At 40.3% G+C, this 21,021-nt stretch overlaps 1 protein-coding gene across 3 annotated transcripts in view; it reads right to left on the bottom strand.

Moving 5' to 3' along the window:
* NOL10 (nucleolar protein 10) overlaps positions 1-21,021 on the bottom strand; it is an 89,949-nt gene that overhangs the window by 17,441 nt on the left and 51,487 nt on the right. For all 3 annotated transcript variants that reach the window (XM_024998630.2, NM_001075740.2, XM_059891239.1), the window contains 6 exon segments: positions 17,763-17,889; positions 13,882-13,961; positions 13,588-13,686; positions 12,465-12,554; positions 4,306-4,479; positions 3,807-4,054 (listed from right to left, as the gene is read on the bottom strand). In XM_024998630.2, coding sequence (XP_024854398.1) covers positions 3,807-4,054; positions 4,306-4,479; positions 12,465-12,554; positions 13,588-13,686; positions 13,882-13,961; positions 17,763-17,889 — 818 coding nt within the window.

The following is a 21,021-nucleotide window of genomic DNA, read 5'->3' as shown; positions in this document are numbered from 1 at the left end:
ATTTGTTTTTCATTCTGTATCCTTTATCTCAGTGGCAATACTGCTAGACATTTCAACATCGCCCCAACTCCTTTGATATTAAATTAGTAATCAAACGGTGTTGTAGTGTGCGTCTTATTCTTAGACACGCTCAGGAGTAATCCGGTTCAACGTCTGTCTGCTCCTCTCCACCCCATGTCGGGCATTCATCACTTGCCCCTCGGACTGCTTTATTACAGTTGGCTAGCTGATCTCATGGGCCCAGTTTCTCCCTGCATTTTCTCTCTAAAACTTCAGTATTTCACTAACAGTTTCTGGGAAATAGGGCTTTGTTAAGCCTATCCTTTTATTTTCTACAACAAACATGTACCGCTTTTACTGTGTTAAATATTTACATAATTGGGAGGAGGGACTGAACAGATCTGATCACGATAATCTTAGCCCCAACCACCCCTGGCTCGCCCGTACCTCAGCCAGGGCCAGGGCCTCAGGCGCCTGCCTCCCTGGCTCCCAGGCTGCGCTCCCTGACGCTCACTTTGTGCTCTCGCAGCACAACCACAGCTCTTCCCTCGCCTCCAAACAGCAGTCCTGTTCATACGGCCCCTTCGGCCAAGAAAGCCAGCTTTCCCACCCTGCTCTCCATGTTCATCCTTTTTCTTTCAAAAGACCAGTTTCAATATGACTTCTAATTAAGACTTCAGTGAACCTCTAAAAATCCACCCCCTTTCTTCCTCACACACATTCCCAGGGCCTCCAGACGGCTCACAGAGCCCCGGAGAGAACAGCGGTGCTTCCGGCATGTGAGCCGGGCCCTTCCTTCCCACCCCCGGGGCCCAGGATGGCACTCTGCTCACCCGGGGCACGTGACAACTGTCTGACTGATGGATGGGTGGGTGGAGAGGTTGACAGGTGGATGAATAAACTCAGGAGGAAAGCACAGCGCACTGGAAGGCACATAAGAATGTGCTGACAGACATATGTGTTTACGTGAAGCTCTTGTTACCAGGCTAAGCAATGGAGAGAACTTGCTCTGGTTTTAAAAACTGAAGTGGTTTTAAAGCTGAACAAGTCCAAGTGAACTTTCAAACATAACCCACCTGACTCCAAAGCTGCGTTTTGCTGATTGCCTTGTGGTAACTCCAAGAATAAACATAAAGAGTCACTTTAGCTCTCTGAAGGATAATGGTGCAATGCTTCATTAAATAATATTAGAACATTACAAGTTCGGGATTTGCCAAAATAATCCAGTCAAGACTAGAATTCAACAAGGAGTGTGCGCCCAAACGCCAGCAAACTGCGGGCTATTCCTACCACAGGGTGGTTACTTTAAGCAATGGGACTTTTAAGCCTGTGTAAGGATTATCACTCACACAGCTCTTCTTCTCAAAACAACTGCCTAACTTTTTGACACTTACCTTATTAAGAATGTGTAACTGCAGTGTATTAGCTTGGCTATCATTTATTGTTAAATACTAAATGTACATCCCTTTTGTTTTCTACATAAATATCCTACCAAAGCTCACAGGCAAAACAAGAATGTGAGACAGTTTCGTCATGTCTCCCACCCTCAAATTGCAGCTTTCTGTTACCATACACTGAAAATGACTGCTCCCGGATGGTCCTGGTCAGTGGTTTTCAGGTAAATGAGTTCTTTTTCAGCAGATCTTGGAAGAGTAACTTCCAGGGCTGCCTGACAAGGAGTCAGTGCATAGAAGATCCACACCCTCACAAGGATTTATCAAGTGCCTACTCGGGTCCAGATACAGATTCAGGAGCTAGAGGTAAAGTAAATAACGCAAGACAAAGACACGAGATAATCTAACAATGAAATTCACTCCATAGAAACAGAATACTGAAAACAAGCAGTCTTCCCTCTGCTTCTAACTAGGACTCCAGGTAAAAATCTAAGAATGACAGCTACATAAAAAGTGGGGTTGCACACACTACTGATGGAGACATAAAGTGAAGCAGTCTTTTTGGAAAAAAGTTTGGCAGTTTCTCAGAAGGTCAGACATAACGTTACCATGTGACCAGCAGTCCCACTCCTAGGTATGCAGCCAGGAGAAATGAAAGCATATGTCCATGCTAACACATATACAAATGTTCACAGCAGCACTGAAAAGTTGAAACACCACGCATACCCATCAACTGATATATGGATAAATAAAATACAGTGTTACCCATACCCTGGAATAAAACTGAATGGAATACTCACACATGTTACCACATGGATGAACATTAAAGACATCATTCCAAGTAAAGGCAGTGGGACAAGATGCCACATATATAACACTCACAGGAAATATCACAAAAGACAAACCTATAGAGCTAGAGAACAGGTCAGTGGTTGCCTGGGGTGAGATGAGGTGGAGTAAATGGGACTGACGGACGGGGTAAGGAACTCTGCTTGTGGGGCTGTGATGAAATGCTCTAAAACTGACTCTGGTGGTGGCTGTCCAACTCTGTGACTATACCAAAAACCAGTGGGCTATATACTTTATGTATGTGACTGTTACGTAAATTATATTTAAAAAAACTTGTTACCAAAAAAAAAGTTAGGTTGGTAGGTAAAGAAAATCTCTTCATGAGATATTAAACCTATTACTAGGTTGTTTGTCTACTGATGTATCTTCTGTTAGGCAGAGCCAGAATTTCTAGATGCTCCTGGATCTAAGTTGAAGGATTCCCTCAACATTTCGTGTCTCAGACATTTGCTAGAAACTGGCAAAATAAAGATGAACGGGCATCTCTCTATTCCAGAAACAATTCAGTCTATCAATGTCCTCCCCACCTTTCCCCTCTTCTTCTGTCTGAAAAAGCACAATTTTTAAACCAGGAAGCTGGGGGTTAGAAAAGCACATGTACAGAACTGGTACAGCCTCCATCTGACGCCTCATCTGCCTTGCCTGGCTCCCCCTGCCCTTTCCCCGTGGCCCCCCAGACCTTTAGGCTCTTCTTATAAGACTGTCTACTCTATCACATCCAGATCCTGTATATCAACACTTGGCCAAGAAATTCTCAAAGCAGAGAATTTCATGTGACTCTCATGTGACTTAGAGCTTATAAACACTGGGGGCTTAAATACCTAACTCCTTACTTAGACACCTGACAACTGAGACTGTTCAAATAATACCATTTCTTTTTAATGATGACTTTTATTTTTTTATTTTTACTGTGGTAAAATATTTAACCATAAAACTTACCATTTTAACTATTCTTCAGTGAACATTCACACTGTTGTGCAACCATTATCACTATCCATTTCTAGAACTTTCTCATCATTCCAAATGCAAACCCCATAGCTCATTAAGTAGTGTCTCCCCAGCCCCCAACCCTGGCAACCACCATTCCACTTTCTGTCCCTGTGTACTCACCTATTCCAGAATACCACTCTTTCTGATCTGTTTTCCTACATAAAGCTAAAAAAATTCCTGACAAATTTTCCAAATGACCTTTTAAATACTCAGATAACCTACAATGAGAGTAAACATAACTGAAATATTTTTAAAATAACTTTTTGTCAAAGAAGCTGTTACCTCTTTAATTGCCATCATCATTTTTAAGAGTGTGGGTTTTGCAGAATCAAAGTGCTCTAATGTACGTATTTACCAATACTCCTGGGGTCACACCCTGCATCTTACTCTATGTAAACTAGGCCTCAAAAAGTTGTTCAGAATCACCACAGTAAGGACCAGTGCGTGTCCCCTCTGGCCTTGAGCTGTCACATGAACTCCAAAGATCAAGATGACCCCTTGAGGGCACAGGGCCAGCCAGGAAGAGCAAGGCTGGACATCCAGCAAGCCAACACCAGGGGCAGCATTACTCACTTCATCAGCTTCTGTTTTGTGGCCGAATCTTTGAAGCTTCTGAATTCCTCGCCAGCTTTGATCTCATAGAACTGCGGCTTGAGGACCGTCTGCTGATCCTCCCGGAGCTGTTCCTGCCTCTTCACTTTTTCCTCCTGTTGGAGAAGCCGGCGCTGTTTCCTGACCTCTGCGACCCAGTCTTTTTCATCATCTGAACTCTCAGAACTTTCTGCATCACTTGGTTTTCCTTCCGGTTCTTCCTCCTCTTCCTGAAAATAAAAATAGTAAGAAGCAGCTCCTTTCCCTCTGCCAAAAACATCGACCCGTTATTTCCTTTTAAATAGCATTAGCCTATGAGAGTCTATCAGACACTGCATGCATTGGAAAAAAATGTCTTTAATAAAAGAAGGTATATTCCTAAGCTGAAGGTCAAACAAATTACAGCTTTATTCAATGACTCTTCTAACCTATACAGAAAACTAAATATTACACAAATTCTAAATGATAAATAGTACATTACTTTTCCATGAAGTTCCTGTTGTTCTAAGAGTCTCAGTTTCTTCTTCCTTTTTTCACTAATTTTGGAAACAAGTGGATTCAAAAGCCTAAATTCTTCACTCTCTTCGTCTACTTGGAAGTCAGGGTTCTCAAACATAACTTTAAATCGATCATCGGTGAGAATATTAGGAAGGCTCTATAAGAAAAAGAATATCAAAGTTTAAAGTTAATATTAGAATAAAATCTGCCCAGGAAGATAGCTTAAAAACATCTTACTCAACAATTTATTAAAAAGCTACATAAGGCACAATTTATTAAATTATGATGAAATTGTTAAAGAACCAGTTTCCAGGCCTTCCTTCTTGCTTATTTCTTACCCCTATTTCACAGCAGATATGTATTACTTGGCTGCTGCACACAATGAGCTAAGAATGAGTCTTTTGGGCTAAATTTACGCTTAATATGTTGGAAAGAATTTTCCTTAGTTAGCATTTTTTTGATGTAAAAACATTTCTCAAGGAAATACATGGTTTTGAAACATGGCTTTCTAAGCATGGCTACTACGCTGAATGAGAATCAGTGAGTCTGTCAACTTCAGATTCCAAAACTGGGAGAGGAAGCATGCGCCAATAATAAGTTAAGAATTGACATGGGGTGGGAAGCTGATGGTGTCAGTTTACTGAGTCTGAGTTATTGGAAACATAATGGATATGTCCCTCCCTTAAAGGATAGCCTCATCAATTTTACCCTAGGCCATTGCATTGTTCTCAAAGATACAGTGTACGACTGAGATTTCAACATAATAAAGCTTTACGATTGAGACCCATTTGGATAGCTTAGGACTGACACTGAATTCCTTTTTACTTGTATCACTTCTGAACAGAACATGTTCTAGAAATGTACTATAAACTTAGTGAAGTGAAAAGTCACTCAGTCATGTCCGACTCCTTGCAGTCCATGGAATTCCTATACAGTCCATGGAATTCTCCAGGCCAGAATACTGGAAGGGGTAGCCTTTCCCTTCTACAAGGGATCTTCCCAACTCAGGGATCAAACCCAGGTTTCTCACATTGCAGGAGGATTCTTTACCACTGAGCCACAAGGGAAGCCCAAGAATACGGAGTGGGTAGCCTATCCCTTCTCCAGCGGATCTTCCCGACCCAGGAATCGAACCAGGGTCTCCTGCATTGCAGGTGGGTTCTTTACCAACTGAGCTATCACTGTAGCCCAACTATAAACTTAAACAGATGATACTTGTATACACTCAGGGCTTCCTACTGTCCTTATCTGCAGTAGGCTTGGAAACAAGATAAACTAACCTACCTGACAGGGTTTGTAGACAGCCTAAGGAACAGGCTGGAAAAAACGAACCTGTCTGTGGTGGCCCCTGGATCTACCTAACAGACTTTATCTTACTTCCTGCTTCTCCACTACTGAGAGTAAATATGGCTCTAAGTTGTTGAGTCAGAATGCTGTTTTTGTATAACAACTACACAAAAAATTGCCCAAGGGTCCATCTAGTCAAAGCTATGGTTCTTCCAGTAGTCATGTATGCACATGAGAGTTGGACTATAAAGAAAGCTGAGCACCAAAGAATTGATGCTTTTAAACAGTGGTGTTGGAGAAGACTCTTGAGAGTCTCTTGGACTGCAAAGAGATCAAACTAGTCAATCCTAAAGGAAATCAGTCCTGAATATTCATTGGAAGGACTGATGTTGAAGCTGAAGCTCCAATACTTTGGCCACCTGATGCGAAGAACTGATTCACTGGAAAAGACCCTGGTGCTGGGAAAGATTCAAAGCAGGAGAAGGGGTAACAGAGGATGAGATGGTTGGATGGCATCACTGACTAGACGGACATGATTTTAAGCAAGCTCCAGGAGCTGGTGATGGACAGGGAAGCCTGGTGTGCTGCAGTCCATGGGGTCACAAAGAGTTGGACACAACTGAGCAAGTGAACTGAACTACACAAAAAAATTGGCAAACCATGAGACACTAAGGAACTTGGGCTATTTATTACCTGTATGTACCTAAAATCTGACTAACCTTTACTAAAATTCTGTGATATGCTGAATTAATATTTGAGACACACTGAAGGCTCCTCTATTATCATTTCCAAGACAGATTTAGAAACAAAGAGATATGTCCAAGGCACTCACTCATTCACAACTTGACTAAAAAACAAACCAGACTCTACGCTACAAGGTACCTTATGAAGGATGCTAAGCAGACATGACAGTACTCTAGGAGTAGAGGGGTAAAAAGTAATTCCAACAATAGATATCTCAGTGGGGAGGGGGAGGGGAGAGGGGAGCACATCGGGGAGGAGGCTTGAAAGAAGGGTACTTTGCAACAGATAGGAATTTGGGAAGAGCATTTCCAGCCTCCTGAGGAGTGGTGAGCAGTCTGATAATGCTAGGATAGTGGCAAAATTTGAAAAAAACAATTTTTGATCAGGCCAGATTGTAAAAGATTTAAGATGCCGCAACCTCACTCTGCAGTAAGGGGAAATGACTAGGGGAAAAGAGGATGAGGAGGAGAAAGGTGACAAACAGGACAGTGAGTCAAGAACCTCACGAAAGAGAAGCTGCTTTGTGATTCTGCAGCTGATGGTACACGCTGGGCTAATGAGACAGAACTCAGACGCGAGCAAGACACGAGAGGCCACTTGAGGAAATGGGAACAAGGACAGGGCCTGAATCAGGGCAACTGGAACCCAAGGTAAAGATACACGAGTAAGCCAGAATTGACAGATATCTCTATGGAGGAGATGGGAGGAGGAATACTGAAAAATACTGTTAAAAATTTATACCAAAGGTCTAGTTAAAGTGACTAGAAAGCTGGGGAATACCGTTAAGTTAGGATCTATCATTGGAGATGATCAGACAAAAAAAGACATAGGGTGGAATAAAGGGCAAGAAATTATGTACCCAAGAAACCAAGACGTCCCCCAGTGGCTATAAGTATACCATGATACATTCAGACAACAGAGTATTATTTAGCGCTAAAAAGAAATAGGGTATCAAGCTACAAAAAGACAGAGAGAGACCCTTTCTAAGCAAAAGAAGCCAATCTGAAAAGCTACGATCTCAACTAAATGACACTGAAGAAAAGGTAAAACAATGGACTCAGGCAAAAGCTCAGTGGGTGCTAGGGGTCCAGGGAAGGGATGAAAAGGTGGAGCTCAGAGGGTGTGGGGAAGCGAAAATATCCTTACCTTCTAATAGTGGACACGTGTCTCAAACCACAGCATGAACAACACCAAGGGTGAACCCTAATGTAAACTGTGGGCTTCAGGGGATTATCACGTATTAAGGTAGGTTCATCAGCTGTAACAAACATCCTCCCTTGGTGGAGGATATTAACAGCAAGGTGGGTTGGGGCTGGACGTAACACACGTGTGGGGGGCAGGGGGTATGTGGGAAATCTCTGTACCTTCCTCTCCCTTTTGCTGTGAATGTAAAACTGTTATTAAAAAGTGTCTTTAGAAAAATCCAGTGAATGAGAGAAGTTAAACAGAGAAAAAAAACAAAATTATGTTCCATTTAAGACTGGTTAACTCAGTGTATGCCTGGATTCTGATGGATGCCATCAGGTGTCTGAAACCACGCACCAGGGCTCAGGAGAGAAGAGAGGGCTACACTGGATACATTTTGGAGTTACCTGTAAACACAGAGCAGGTGATACTGCCCAAGACTAGAAGAACAGCTATTTGCTAAGTATATATTTTCAGGTTTTATAGTTACATATTGTCAGGTTTTATATAAATAGATATAAAATGTAATGTATATGTATATAAAATGTATATTTAGATATAAAATGTATAACATTTATGTATGTGAAGTTGCTCAGTCATGTACGACTCTTTGTGATCCTACTGACTGTAGCCTACCAGGCACCTCCGTCAATGGAATTTTCCAGGCAACAGTACTAGAGTGGGTTGCCATTTCCTTCTCCTGGAGATCTTCCCAATCCAGATATCAAACCCAGGTCTCCTGCATTGCAGGCAGACAGATGCTTTACTGTCTGAACCACCAGGGAAGCCAATATGGACTGGAAGAAACACAAGCTGGAATCAAGATTGCCGGGAGAAATCTCAATAACCTCAGATATGCAGATGACACCACCCTTATGGCAGAAAGTGAAGAGGAACTCAAAAGCCTCTTGATGAAAGTCAAAGTGGAGAGTGAAAAAGTTGGCTTAAAGCTCCACATTCAGAAAACGAAGATCATGGCATCCGGTCCCACCACTTCATGGGAAATAGATGGGGTAACAGTGGAAACAGTGTCAGACTTTCTTTTTCTGGGCTCCAAAATCACTGCAGATGGTGACTGCAGCCATGAAATTAAAAGACGCTTACTCCTTGGAAGGAAGGTTATGACCAACCTAGATAGCATATTAAAAAACAGAGACATTACTTTGCCAACAAAGGTTCGTCTAGTCAAGGCTATGGTTTTTCCTGTGGTCATGTATGGATGTGAGAGTTGGACTGTGAAGAAGGCTGAGCGCCGAAGAATTGATGCTTTTGAACTGTGGTGTTGGAGAAGACTCTTGAGAGTCCCTTGGACTGCAAGGAGATCCAACCAGTCCATTCTGAAGGAGATCAGCCCTGGGATTTCTTTGGAAGGAATGATGCTAAAGCTGAAACTCCAGTACTTTGGCCACCTTACGCGAAGAGCTGACTCACTGGAAAAGACTCTGATGCTGGGAGGGATTGGGGGCAGGAGGAGAAGGGGACGACAGAGGATGAGATGGCTGGATGGCATCACTGACTCGTGATTGCTCTCTTATTCAGCATTTACTTTGTTACAAATATGCAGATACTCTTTACATCTCCTCCTCCTCTCCCTGAGTGCTCTCTTGTGTTTGACTCTTTGCAACCCTCTGGACCGTTGCCTGCCAGACTCTTCTGTCCATAGAATTTCCCAGGCAAGAATACTGGAATGGGTTGCCACTTCCTTCTCCAGGGGACCTTCCTGACCCAGGGATTGATCTGATCCAACCCAGGGTCTATGCATAATTATGTCTTTTCCCTGGGGAGATAAATAATTACTTAACATCTAAGCTGATGCTGGTATGGAAGAATCCTTAAGTAGGACACTTCTCCCACAGTCTCTGAACCACAGAACATACCTTGCCTACGGATGTCATGCACGACAGTGCCTGGCTGGGCTGCTGCAGAATTCGAGAGAAGTACCTTCATACAAGACTTTAAGGCAATGGTGAAAATTTGGCAGAAAAGGCCAACGGGCAAGAAATGGCCCTTGTAAGAAGGTGGCTTAGCTACAACACATACCCTTATAGATCAAATGGATCACCATTTGCTTGCCTCTCCCAAAGTGCTGTACCTACTGGGAGCGCAATATATAATAGCTGAAAGAATAAATGAATTGATTCTTAATTAGAATTAACACCATCACATTTCTAAGTTTGGATAAGGTCCAGATAATTGCTCCCCGACATTATGTGGTGGGTCACCTGCCACTGGAGATCTAACATGAAGTGAATGGGAAACATCTTTTTAGAACTTAATTATGTTATCAGTGAGAGCAATATCTGGGAACACATTTCATTGTCTGCCTCCATGAAATTTCAGCTGGAGTCAAAGCAGGCCATAACTGCACCGTACTGACTTTTAAATCAGAAGTTACCAGAGCTATTAAGGCTCTTAAGAGTTTGAAAAGCTGAGTTCAAAGACAAGACTAATGAAGTGCTGATGGATTTAACAATTCTTTCAAGTATTCTTTACAGTTGTAATGAAGGACTTTTTTCTTAATTCAGGAACAGTTTTTAAGGTCTTTGTTTTTTGATTTTTGGCCTCACCTTGCTGGATCTGAATTCCCTGGGATGCAATCCAGGTGCCAGCAGTGAAAGCACCAAGTCCTAACCACCGGACCACTAGGGAAGTTCCAAGGCCATCTGAATCAGATACAACTGTTACACGACAAATTAGACACGCTCTCTAACAACAGACTTTTTGTTGTTGCTGTTGTTTAGTATTTAGTAGCTAAGCGGTGTCTGACTCTTTGCGATCCCATGGACTGTGGACTCTTTGCAATCCCATGGACTGTGGTCCGCCAAGCTATTCTGTCCATGGGATTCCCCAGGCAAGAATACTAGAGTGGGTTGCCATTTCCTTCTCCAGGGGATCTTCCTAAATTAAATATTTCTGGAAAGAAACTGAACTCCAATAATGAGACCTGACTTGGGTCAGCAAGCCACTGAAAAGTCAATGACAAACACCCCTTTCTAGCAGTATTCTAGAGTTCACACCACTATAAACACCATGCTTCCAGCTTCCAACAGCTAAAGGGAAACTGATGGAAGAAGAGAGGGATTTCTCAGGTTCTTCCTCTTTGCACTTGCAGTATGAACAGCACGTAGCTGGATGCTTCTTTATAGGATAACCCTATAAATTGTTTTAAAGGCACAGACAACCGTGACTTTCCCATGGACTCCGCAGGTCACTCTGCATGTTTTCAGCTCTTGGGGTTGTTGCTACCATCCTGCACCCCTGGGCACAGCAAATGCCAACTGTGTTCTCCATCTCCTTCGGCCGTCTCTAACCTCAGCAAGAGTGTGAAGAAGGGGGGGGCGGGCAGAGAGAAAGGGGACTTCTCCCACATCTTCATAATCATAAGACCTTTAAGAAAGGCTCCTGCACACTGTGTAAACCATGCTGCACAAAGTATCAAAATTAAACAGTAATTTGTGTCGTATTCTCTGTAATACTGAATGTCATACAGACTCAGATGCATAAACTGTAGATAGGAAAGAAGACCTCTGCGGTGTAAACCAGCTCCTCTCCCTTCGCACTGCAAATGAGTGTAAATCCAAAGATCGTATCCGTGAAGCTTGGGGAATGACCTATAAAGCTGACAAGTTACCTCCCTAACCATCCTCGGGCTGGGTTAACAAGAAAATCACTGGAAGCATGCCAAAGAGAACGTCAAGGGAGCCGGAAGCACCTAGTTTTGAACACTTAAAGATCTACACATACGTGTGATACACTGATGAAATTAGGAAGGTACACAGCCACAAACACAATCACAGCACCAAGAAGGCCCCTCCGTCCCCACCGCAGTCCTATTCTTCATCTTAGAGAAGAACACGCTAGACCCAGTGAAGCTCAGGGTCACCCACAATGACACAATTGGTGAGCAAGGGGGACCAGACGCGAGACTCTTCAGTGGCAGCCCCCTGACACTCCTGAAGAAGAGTCGTACAAAAATAAATACACGAAGAGCTCACTTGTCTCCATTCACTTACCTGGTTAAAAAACTAGAGAGAGAACTGAGAAAGAATAAACACTAACAAAATTCTGGACAGCTCGACACAGCTGGCCCAGATACACAATTTGCCATCTACTCAGGCAAGTCCTGCAGGCTCTTAGGAGAGATGGGATCTTTACAACTCATTCCAGAGAAGAGTCTGGCCCACTTATCTGCCTGCCTGATCTAAGCCGATGGGGAAACAGCACGGAGAGGAATGAGGAAGCTCTCACTTCTGTGGGAAAATGAGAAAAAATCCGCCTCCTGTCTTGACACCACCAGCTGACCCTTACTTAATTTATGACTGACCTTTGTCCATTTTACATTAGGGATAGAAGGTAGAAAGCAGTTATTCCTTAGAGTGCATGCGCCCAGTAATGCCAAGTCTAAACAAAAGCTGGTTAGTTTTTCAGTTATAAACAAACCTAGTGACTACAAAGAAAAACAATAAACAAACTATTTAACAATAAAAGGGTTATTTAAAATATATCCACAAGATAAAATATGCAGCTCTCAAAATATTTATAAAGACTGTTTAGTAAAATGGGAAGCCACGTGTTATTTTACAGACCCAAGATAAATATTTTATATATATATATATGGTAGTATCTTATTACAGTTTATAATTTTAAGATAAATAAGACAGGAAGGAAATTCACTAAACTATTAATGATGCCTTTCTCTGGATAGAAGTACATGAGTAAAAAAAAAAAAAAAAAGAAGTACATGAGTGACTTTCTTCTTTACACTCTTTATCTGTTTTACAAACTTTCCATATTGAGCATATACTATCTAATAAGCAGAGGGAACAAGGAAAACCAAACACATTTTCAAAGTAAAAGGATATAATCTACTATCAAGAAAACAGAGAAATAACTTATCAGTATTTTCTTTGCCTTGTAAAATCTTACCTTAACTTTCTTTTTCCAGGTAGATTTTTGTTTCTCCTCCTCTTCCTCAATTAATTTAAGTGCCAACTCTTTGTTAACTTTTGGCAATTTCTAGTGGAGAAGAAAAAAATAAAAAGTTGTACTGCAATACCTACAATTGAGCTTTGAAGGTTAAAGCAAAGAGCAGCGACAAAGGGACTCTATGTCCTAACCTGCCCTGGCCAATACACACACACATATTCACTCCTTGCACCTAATAATCTGGAAAAAGGAAAAGCTTGCTACTAGTCTCTGCACTGAAAGTGTGTGTGTGTGTTTTACAAAATGTTCAGTTGGAAATGATCATATCCCTTGGTGGTCGATCTCGATCAGGCCGGGAAGGCAGGAGGAGACGGGGCTTCCGCTTCCCCTCTGCTGGCTGAGGGCTGGTGTCGTGCATCAGTGGTTCTGTCTCCTGGCAGCAATGACGTGGCTCCAGCAGAGCAGGGAGTCCAGTCTGTGGCTCCCCCACACTCCCGGGAACAGCCTCGTCCTACCTTGAGGGCCCCACCGCCAGCTGTCAACCCTCCTCCGAGGTCTGAGTCTAGGCCCGCCTGTCTCCTACTGCCCGGTCCTGGCGAGTTAGCTGCTCCCTGCAGCCGCCGCCTCCTTTATGAGTACTGCAGTGGTTTTGCCTCTTCACCTCTCTAATACCCAGGTAACAGTTCTTTTACATTAAATTCTCTCTGATAATAGAACTAGTGTGGCCTGATTCTTGTCTGGGCCCTGGCATAGTCTGATGACCGTTTCCCATGATCCAAGCAGCTAGCCTAAGACACTCCCACGTGTCACCAAGAAATGGGGATTAGCAAAGCCCCAGCACTCCAAAGTCTAAAAACACCTGTTTGAAAGCAGCATCATATTTTCTTGGTAGGACCGACAGTATCAGCTCACCTGGCATTACTTGCCACAACACCGTTACCTTTACCATAAGGATGAAACTAGAACATCCACCCTCACGACACATAAAACATGTCAAAAATATTAGTGAATGATGTAAACTAAGAATGGGAAAAGTAAGAAAGGGATGGCAAGCTTCTCTGAATAATAAAATAAAAATGCAGAGCCTTTCTCTAGTAGCTTCAATGCTGACTCTAGTATTTACCTTTAGTTGCACTCTTTGTGCTCGTGTTTCTTCTATCTTCTGCCGGATCTTATCTTTCCTATATTCTTCATAAGCAAATGGATTTAGCATCAATTTCACCTTTTTGAAGTAGAAGAAAATGAAACACAAGAGAACTAGATTCAGTAGCATGTCTCATATACAGCATGAATATTATGCCAAAGGATAGATATTTTACAAATCTTAAGTATGTTTTATAAAAATATATGTAAGTAGAGAAGAAATGGCCACAAAGTGACTGTCAGTCACCTTAAATAACTGTAGCTTTATACTTACCTTGTGGTAGAGCCTTATATCCATGAAAAATCCATGCATATATGCCCGAAGAAAAGGTGATCCAATGAGATGTGTGAGCCCTGGGGGAAGTTAACCAGAAGAGGGCAGACCTTTATGAAATCCTGATTAAAATTCAGCAGTTTTTCATGGACTACAATTTGATTATAATTTCACTTCTAAGTAAAAATGTAAGGATTAGAACCACTAATCTTCTTTAATAACTGCAAAGAAAAGTTTAATCTACTTCAGCAACATTATCTTACTTATTTTTAATGTAACATTGTACTAAGCATAAAAATGATGGAAAGGTATTCATGAGCTATAACAGACTAGTAAAGAAGGGCTTCCCATACTACTGGTTCTCAGGTTTTTTTCATTCCATGAAAGTGAAGTCACTCAGTCGTGTCACTCTTTGCGACCCCATGGACTGTAGCCCACCAGGCTCCTCCGTCCATGGGATTCTCCCGGCAAGAATACCGGAGTGGGTTGCCATTTCCTTCTCCAGGGAATCTTCCCGACCCAGGGATCAAACCAGGTCTCCTGCATTGCAGGCAGACGCTTTACCCTCTGAGCCACCAGGGAAGCCTTTTATTCCATAAGCCAGTTTTAAATCTAAAAATAATACTGAGATTCAACACTAGGTTGTCAACTTTCATATTGCCAAGCAAGAACAGGGCCGGGGTAGGGGCGGGAGTGAGGTGGGGGAAGGAGATGGCCCGTAATTTCCAAAAACAAAAGAAAAACTGTGTCACAACAATAATGTAGGAAGGGTATGTGTTCCCCCAAAACAGAATAACTGGCAAATGTATACCAACACATGTACTATATACACACATACTGCATTATGGATGAATGAAAAGTCCAATGCCAGTGAGTGTCTAGCAGCCCTGCTTTAAAGAGTATCTTTCACAGGGTTCCCAAGATTTAGTAGATTTCATTTACAATTAGTGGTGCTGGGGGTCACCTAAGGATGCCCTGCCTATGTCATAGAAATTATTAACTGCAAATATTTACACAGAGAAAGGTTACGAGAATATTCATCTTCAGAATAAGATCACCTATGAGATAATTCACATGAACAGCAGCTTTAGTTGGTATAATACTAAGTGACTAAAGTTCCAAGGAAAGCGTTACCCTGAGATCCAAATTTTAGAAATAAACAACCCTCCAGGGCTACAAATAATGTCTAGGTAAAAATCACATAGGTGTACAAAACCTAAATAGAACAACATGGAAAGGCAAACCTAAATTTAGGATAATTTCATAAGGTAATTATAAGCCTTGGTCAGAAAAGTACTTTCCTAGAATGTTAGGTCAATAAAACTCCATTGTTTGAATTAGCACAGTGGAAACTTAAAGGGGCAGTGGGGCTGGCTGAGCCTTAATGAAATGTCCAAACGCACAACAATCTGCATTGAGGTTCCTGCACATGTGTTTTTATAGTTTTTTATTTCCTCTATTAAGTATACAGAACTTATATTTGTGGCCCAGGATTACTCCCATTCCAAGTTAGGTCATGAATAAAATCCAGCAGGAAGTTTTTCATATTAAAACAATTCTAAGGAGAGATCTGGCATCAGGTTTTCTCATCCTTAGCTCCAGAGAACACTAGTCCCAACAGATCTTGGAGGAAGACAAGGTTCTGTGACTAAGTAAGTTTCCTCCCTCCTGGTGATTTACAATGTATAATGACATTAAAGGCTCAAAGTCCACAGTAGAGAAACTGAATTAACTTGGTTAAACTGAACATTCCTCAAACTTATTTGCCCCAAATCTCTTAAAATGATAGGTAACATTATGGATTGTTTAAATACTGTACTGAGTAATTTTCAGGCATGATCTGATTCATTCTCTAAGCAACTTGATGGGTAGGTGTCATTATTATTATTATTTTGTAGATGAGGAAACCAAGGCATAATGTAGTTAAGTAAACTGGTCAAGTCACAGAGCTATTACGCGGTAGAGGTGGGGTGTGAGCCCATGTCAACCTCTCTAAAGCCTGTATTAGCCACTAAGCTGCCCACCTAGCACTTCTTAGAGAAGCAGGGATCCACGAAACACATTTTAGGAAATGGCATGGTACAGGACCTGCTAAAGGCCATAGCTAGGAAATGACAGAACTTACAAGTTTTCAAATGCTATAATCTTAAGAAATAAGAGAAGTCAGTTACATGGCCTTATTTTTACTTTAACACAAGCTACTTATGTTAAACCAATATAACCAATGGCTAATTTATATTAAAAGATAATAATCTACATGAAGATGATTTCTAGTATAATTTATTTTGTTGATTATTATATCTATTTCCATAGTCTTAAAAACAGGCAGTGTGGGGACTTCCCTGATGGTCCAGTGGCTAAGACTACATGCTCCCAATGCAGGGGACCCAGATGTGAACCCTGGCTGGGGAACAAGATCCCACATGCTGCAACTAAGAGTTCACATGCCACAACTAAAGATCCTGTGTGCTGCAACTGAGACTCTGTGTAGTCAAATAAATGCATAAAAAAATTAGCATCTGAAGAAAAAAACTGGCAGCATGAATGTATTTTAACAAAACGTATTTAAATCTTTGTAACTGCCTTCCTCACCCAAAACAAACATAGTCAAGAGATTGAAAAAGCACCCAAAATATACTAAACACAGTAGTTTTTAAAAATTCACAAAATAAAAATGTCTTTTTATTCTCCAGTATAAGAATGTAGGTGAGTGTCACACAACCATACTGTAAAAATTATGCTGGAGATATTTAAGAAGGCATTTCCACAGAAAGATCTATTTTACCTTATTTCATCCATAAGTCACTTTTCTAAAGGCTAAACACAACTCTTTTCTTTTTAAACACATTAAAATTTAAGGAATTATTTTGGTGGTAGCTGGCAGAAAATAATTTTTCCTGAATTAATTGTGCTAAATTATATGGTTTAAATATAAAGTTTAAGACTCTGGTCTAATCTGTTACATGATTCTATTTTCTTTTAACTTTCAACTGCTATTGTATATCTCTCTGTTCTAAAGACAACTAAGCTGCCTAGGCTTGCAGAGAATGGATCCTGTTTTCCTATTCTCAATAATTTTCTATGCAGCCTTTTCCCAAGAGAACAAGATTAACAAAACCTACTCTCATCCTGCAAACTAGTGCTAGTCAACTAAGACAAGTATGGTCTTCAGGGTATCAGAGTATGGCTGAGGCTAGTTAAGAGCACAGACTCTAGGTTTAAATTCTAACCCTCACATTTACCACCACTAAAGCCTTTGGGAAGTTACTTTAATCTTTCCATGCCTCAGTTTCTTTGCCTATAAAATGAAATCATAATAATATCCACTCCACAGGTATGAGGATTAAATAAAATGTATATATAACATTCAGAATACTGCCTGGGCACATGTAAGCCCTATTTTAATGTTGGCCATTATTAAGAAGCATTTTTGGTTTGTATTCTTTAAACCCAAATAACAGTTAAGGTTCTACATATTTGAGGATTCATCTCATGGTTTCTAAGTTGTGGATTAGGTCTATTAATAAGCAAACCTACAAGAGAGACAAAAATCATTTACGTGCAGTCTCTGAGATTTCTCACAATCTTATTATATTCAAATAGTACTTGAAAGAAAGTCACTGCTTCCTGGACTGGTATTTTCCTATACACAGGTGGTAGGCTAAAAAAATTGTTCCTCACTTAACATACAAAAACACTTCAGTAGATTGAACTTATCTGAATCTTCTAAGTAGACACTATATGTTCCATGTTTAATACCTGATTTGTCAGAAAGAGAAGATCTGCAACATCAGATAAATGTGACTCCATCACTTTTGATGTTCAAAATTCAAAACAAGTAGAAATAATTTTATAAACATTTCATCGTAATTTTCTTTTACCTAAATTTTCAAGGTCTTTCTTGGTGACAAATTTGTAATCATCATAAACTGTGCTTTCTGGGTTCTCTTCTAATTCCTCTGTCAAGTTGTCCAAGAAGGAGCACCACCTGGGAGCAGGACCCAAAACCTGCCGGGTTGACGAAAAGTTAGCAGGTGTACACCCTCATCATATCAACTAAGAGCCAGTTATTTTACAACCAGTTTCCGTAAATATACTTTTAAAATCCTTGATTCCATCAGAAGTACTGAGAAATAAGTGCAAAATGCATCATCAAGTCTGTAATGGAAGAGAATAAACAAAGCAGGAAGAAGCTTAGGCTTACAAGGGAAAAAAAATCTCAGTCTGGGATACAATGATATAAATGAATATTCTTACATGAGAACTATGAAAAATAAATAATAATTCAGGTACTAAGAATAACATCCATCTATATAGTTCCACCACCTCTCTCATTCAAAACATAAATAGAATTTACAAAGGCATACACTTGGCATAGCAGATTTTTTAAGTTTGTCATGCATGACAAACAAAAGTCTAAACAAAAGGAGAATCATCCTTTCTTAAAGAGTTTTCAACTAATGACTTGATAATTACATTCTATCTTGTATGGTACATTTCATTTAATTGATGAAAAAATTAAAATCCTGTGTATAGAATTCTTCAGATTTAACCTAAAACGGGTGGCCAAGATCCACAATTAGTCCCAACAAAAGGCTGAGAAACAAAGGATTAAAGAGGATTTATAACCAAGTAATAAAATATGGATACTTCAATTTGTAACCCAATTACTTTCATAAAATAATGATTGTTTTTCACTTTTTTGCCCTTGATACAAATCTTTCCCACCAGATGCCTCACCCACTGAGGTCAACATTTATCCCAAAGGAAATAACACTCAGCAGGAAAGCCAAGCTCATGGTAGAGGCTTTCAGAAGAGAGAACTCTGGGCTCTTACAAAATGGATCTACCTGCCTGTGTATTCTGTAATCAATTAAACAGGGGGGAAAAAAACCAAAACTCATAGTGGAAATTATTAAATCTAGCTTAAACTTTTTAGAGAAAGGAAGGCAGGAGGAAGAGAGTTAACATCAAAGAAAAATGGCCCCTAATATTCTCTTCAACCATTAAAAAAAAGAAAAAAGCAGATGTTAGATATAGCCATACTAATTTAGTTTTATTATTTTGCCTGATTAGAAAGAGAGTGATCCCACCACTCCTGCCAAAGGCTATGGGGCTCATGAACAAGAAAAACAACTCTTAATGACCATTAAAAAGTACCACTGAGAATTTTCTTACTAGCATAATCTATATAATTCTTAAAAACAGAAGGAAAGGTCTTGATATACTAAGTGGTTTGACTAACCATAAAAGACAAATCTTCAAGAAATGCAAGGCATTAAAAAAAAAAAATCAATGTAGACCACTTTAAAGAAACTGTTCTAAAATTAAGCAATTTTAGGACAGTTGCTTGAAGTCAACAAATACTGATATTAATTACTACTAGATATAAAACACTGTGCTAAACCAAAGTCCCCGACCATGGTCTTATCCCCCAAGGAGTTAAAAAACCTAACTGGAGCAGACAGTGTGTATGAGTGTGCACACGCATGCACATGCACACACACTCAGCTGCTTAAAGCAACGGACTGAGATTGCACTCAGTCCATGTGGAAGACAAGTGAGGGCCAGATGAAACAGGCTGGGCTGGGATAAGTATATCTGAAAGGACTTCCGGATGGAATGAACATGTGAGCAAGCTGGGAAAACTACGGGGCATCTTCTGAGAGTGCGAGTTTAGGCACCGGAGCTACAGAGGAATCTGCTTTCCATCAGTCACAAATCTGCAAAGTGCCGCTCTACCACGTGCTGCTGTATGACCCAGGTCAGCAGTCTCCTCTTTCAGAGAGGAACAAGGTGTATTCACTATTAGCACTTTTCCAGGACGTAAGATCCAAGGTAGGTTCTCACGGGAGGGTCCAAACTTCACCTGTTTTAAGTGCTTAATTTCCAGTACCTAGAACATTGCCTGCCAAGTAGCAGGTCTTAAGTGTTTCATAAATAAATCGATTCATACATAAAACACATATGAATGCATTTAAGATTTCCAAACAAGACTTAAAGGGTCTTGTCTGGCAAAAGTATTTTTTTTAATACACAATAGTTTCACATTTAAACCTTAAATCAGTCATAAACATGGGGTTCAAAGACAATGAAAAGATAGTACTCTGTTTACTGACTATTCTTGGGGGAGGAGATGTAGGAGTATCAAAATATCAGACCAGATCTGAACTTACTTTCACGTGGTTCTTTTTTATTATGTTTCTTGATCGTTATCTGGATTCTAATGGAATTGTTTCAGATTGCCTCTCTAGGGACAAGTCTGGCTAGGTAAATAATCTCTGCCATCAAATTCACGACCATCAAATTTTAGAGGAGGAAATAGTTCCATCAAAAACAAGAAAGTCTAATGGGCTGATTTTATTAATCACGTTTCCCTACTTCCTACTCAGAGAAAAAAACATCAAAATGATGATAACAAAGTTGAAATTACTGATTTAGCTGGCATTAACTAGAGGTTTTATCCACATAAGAGCTTTCCGCAAAGGTCTACCCCCAATTAATTGCAAAAACAGTGGTCAGCTTAACCAACAAAGAGGGTTTAACCACATCATGCACAGCTCTGATGTATCTGTAATGACCACAGTATTCATTCATGTGTAAAAACTCCTCACCGTCCTTACTCATAAAATGTTAATCCTTCAACTAAGATTTTAAAATAAATCAACTTATTCTTAAAATTCATGCTTCACAACTTGAAGAAAACATCTTTTTTTTTTTTTTAACAACAGACGTACTATTACTACTATCTCAAAAGTTTCTAGGTTTTCTGTAGTATCATATTGTTATATTCTCTACTGCGGTCAAAACTGATTATTCTTTGATGATCTACATTTTTATGCACTGTAAGAGTTTGTTTCAGAAACTTGGTGAAGATTCTTCTATTTTAAACTTCAGTGATCTGTCAATGATCTTCCACTGTTTATTCATAAAGAATTTTCTAAAGTCACAGGTCAGTAAAAGTACAGAATTGGAAACTGACTCAACAAACTGCTATAAAGGATACTGAGGTGTTTCTCGGCAATTTTAATGACAACCAATTTAAACAGAAATACCAGTCCTCCAAAAGAGGAGAGAATCTTTATCGGCCTGCTATGGGACGCCCTTGACTCAAATGCAGCCAAGTATCTGCTTGCTCTA

The sequence above is a fragment of the Bos taurus genome, chromosome 11 (assembly GCF_002263795.3).
Source record: "Bos taurus isolate L1 Dominette 01449 registration number 42190680 breed Hereford chromosome 11, ARS-UCD2.0, whole genome shotgun sequence".
NCBI classification, from domain to species: Eukaryota; Metazoa; Chordata; class Mammalia; order Artiodactyla; family Bovidae; genus Bos; species Bos taurus.
Note: the sequence above shows the minus strand (reverse complement) of the source record. Positions and strands in the feature narration are given on the sequence as shown.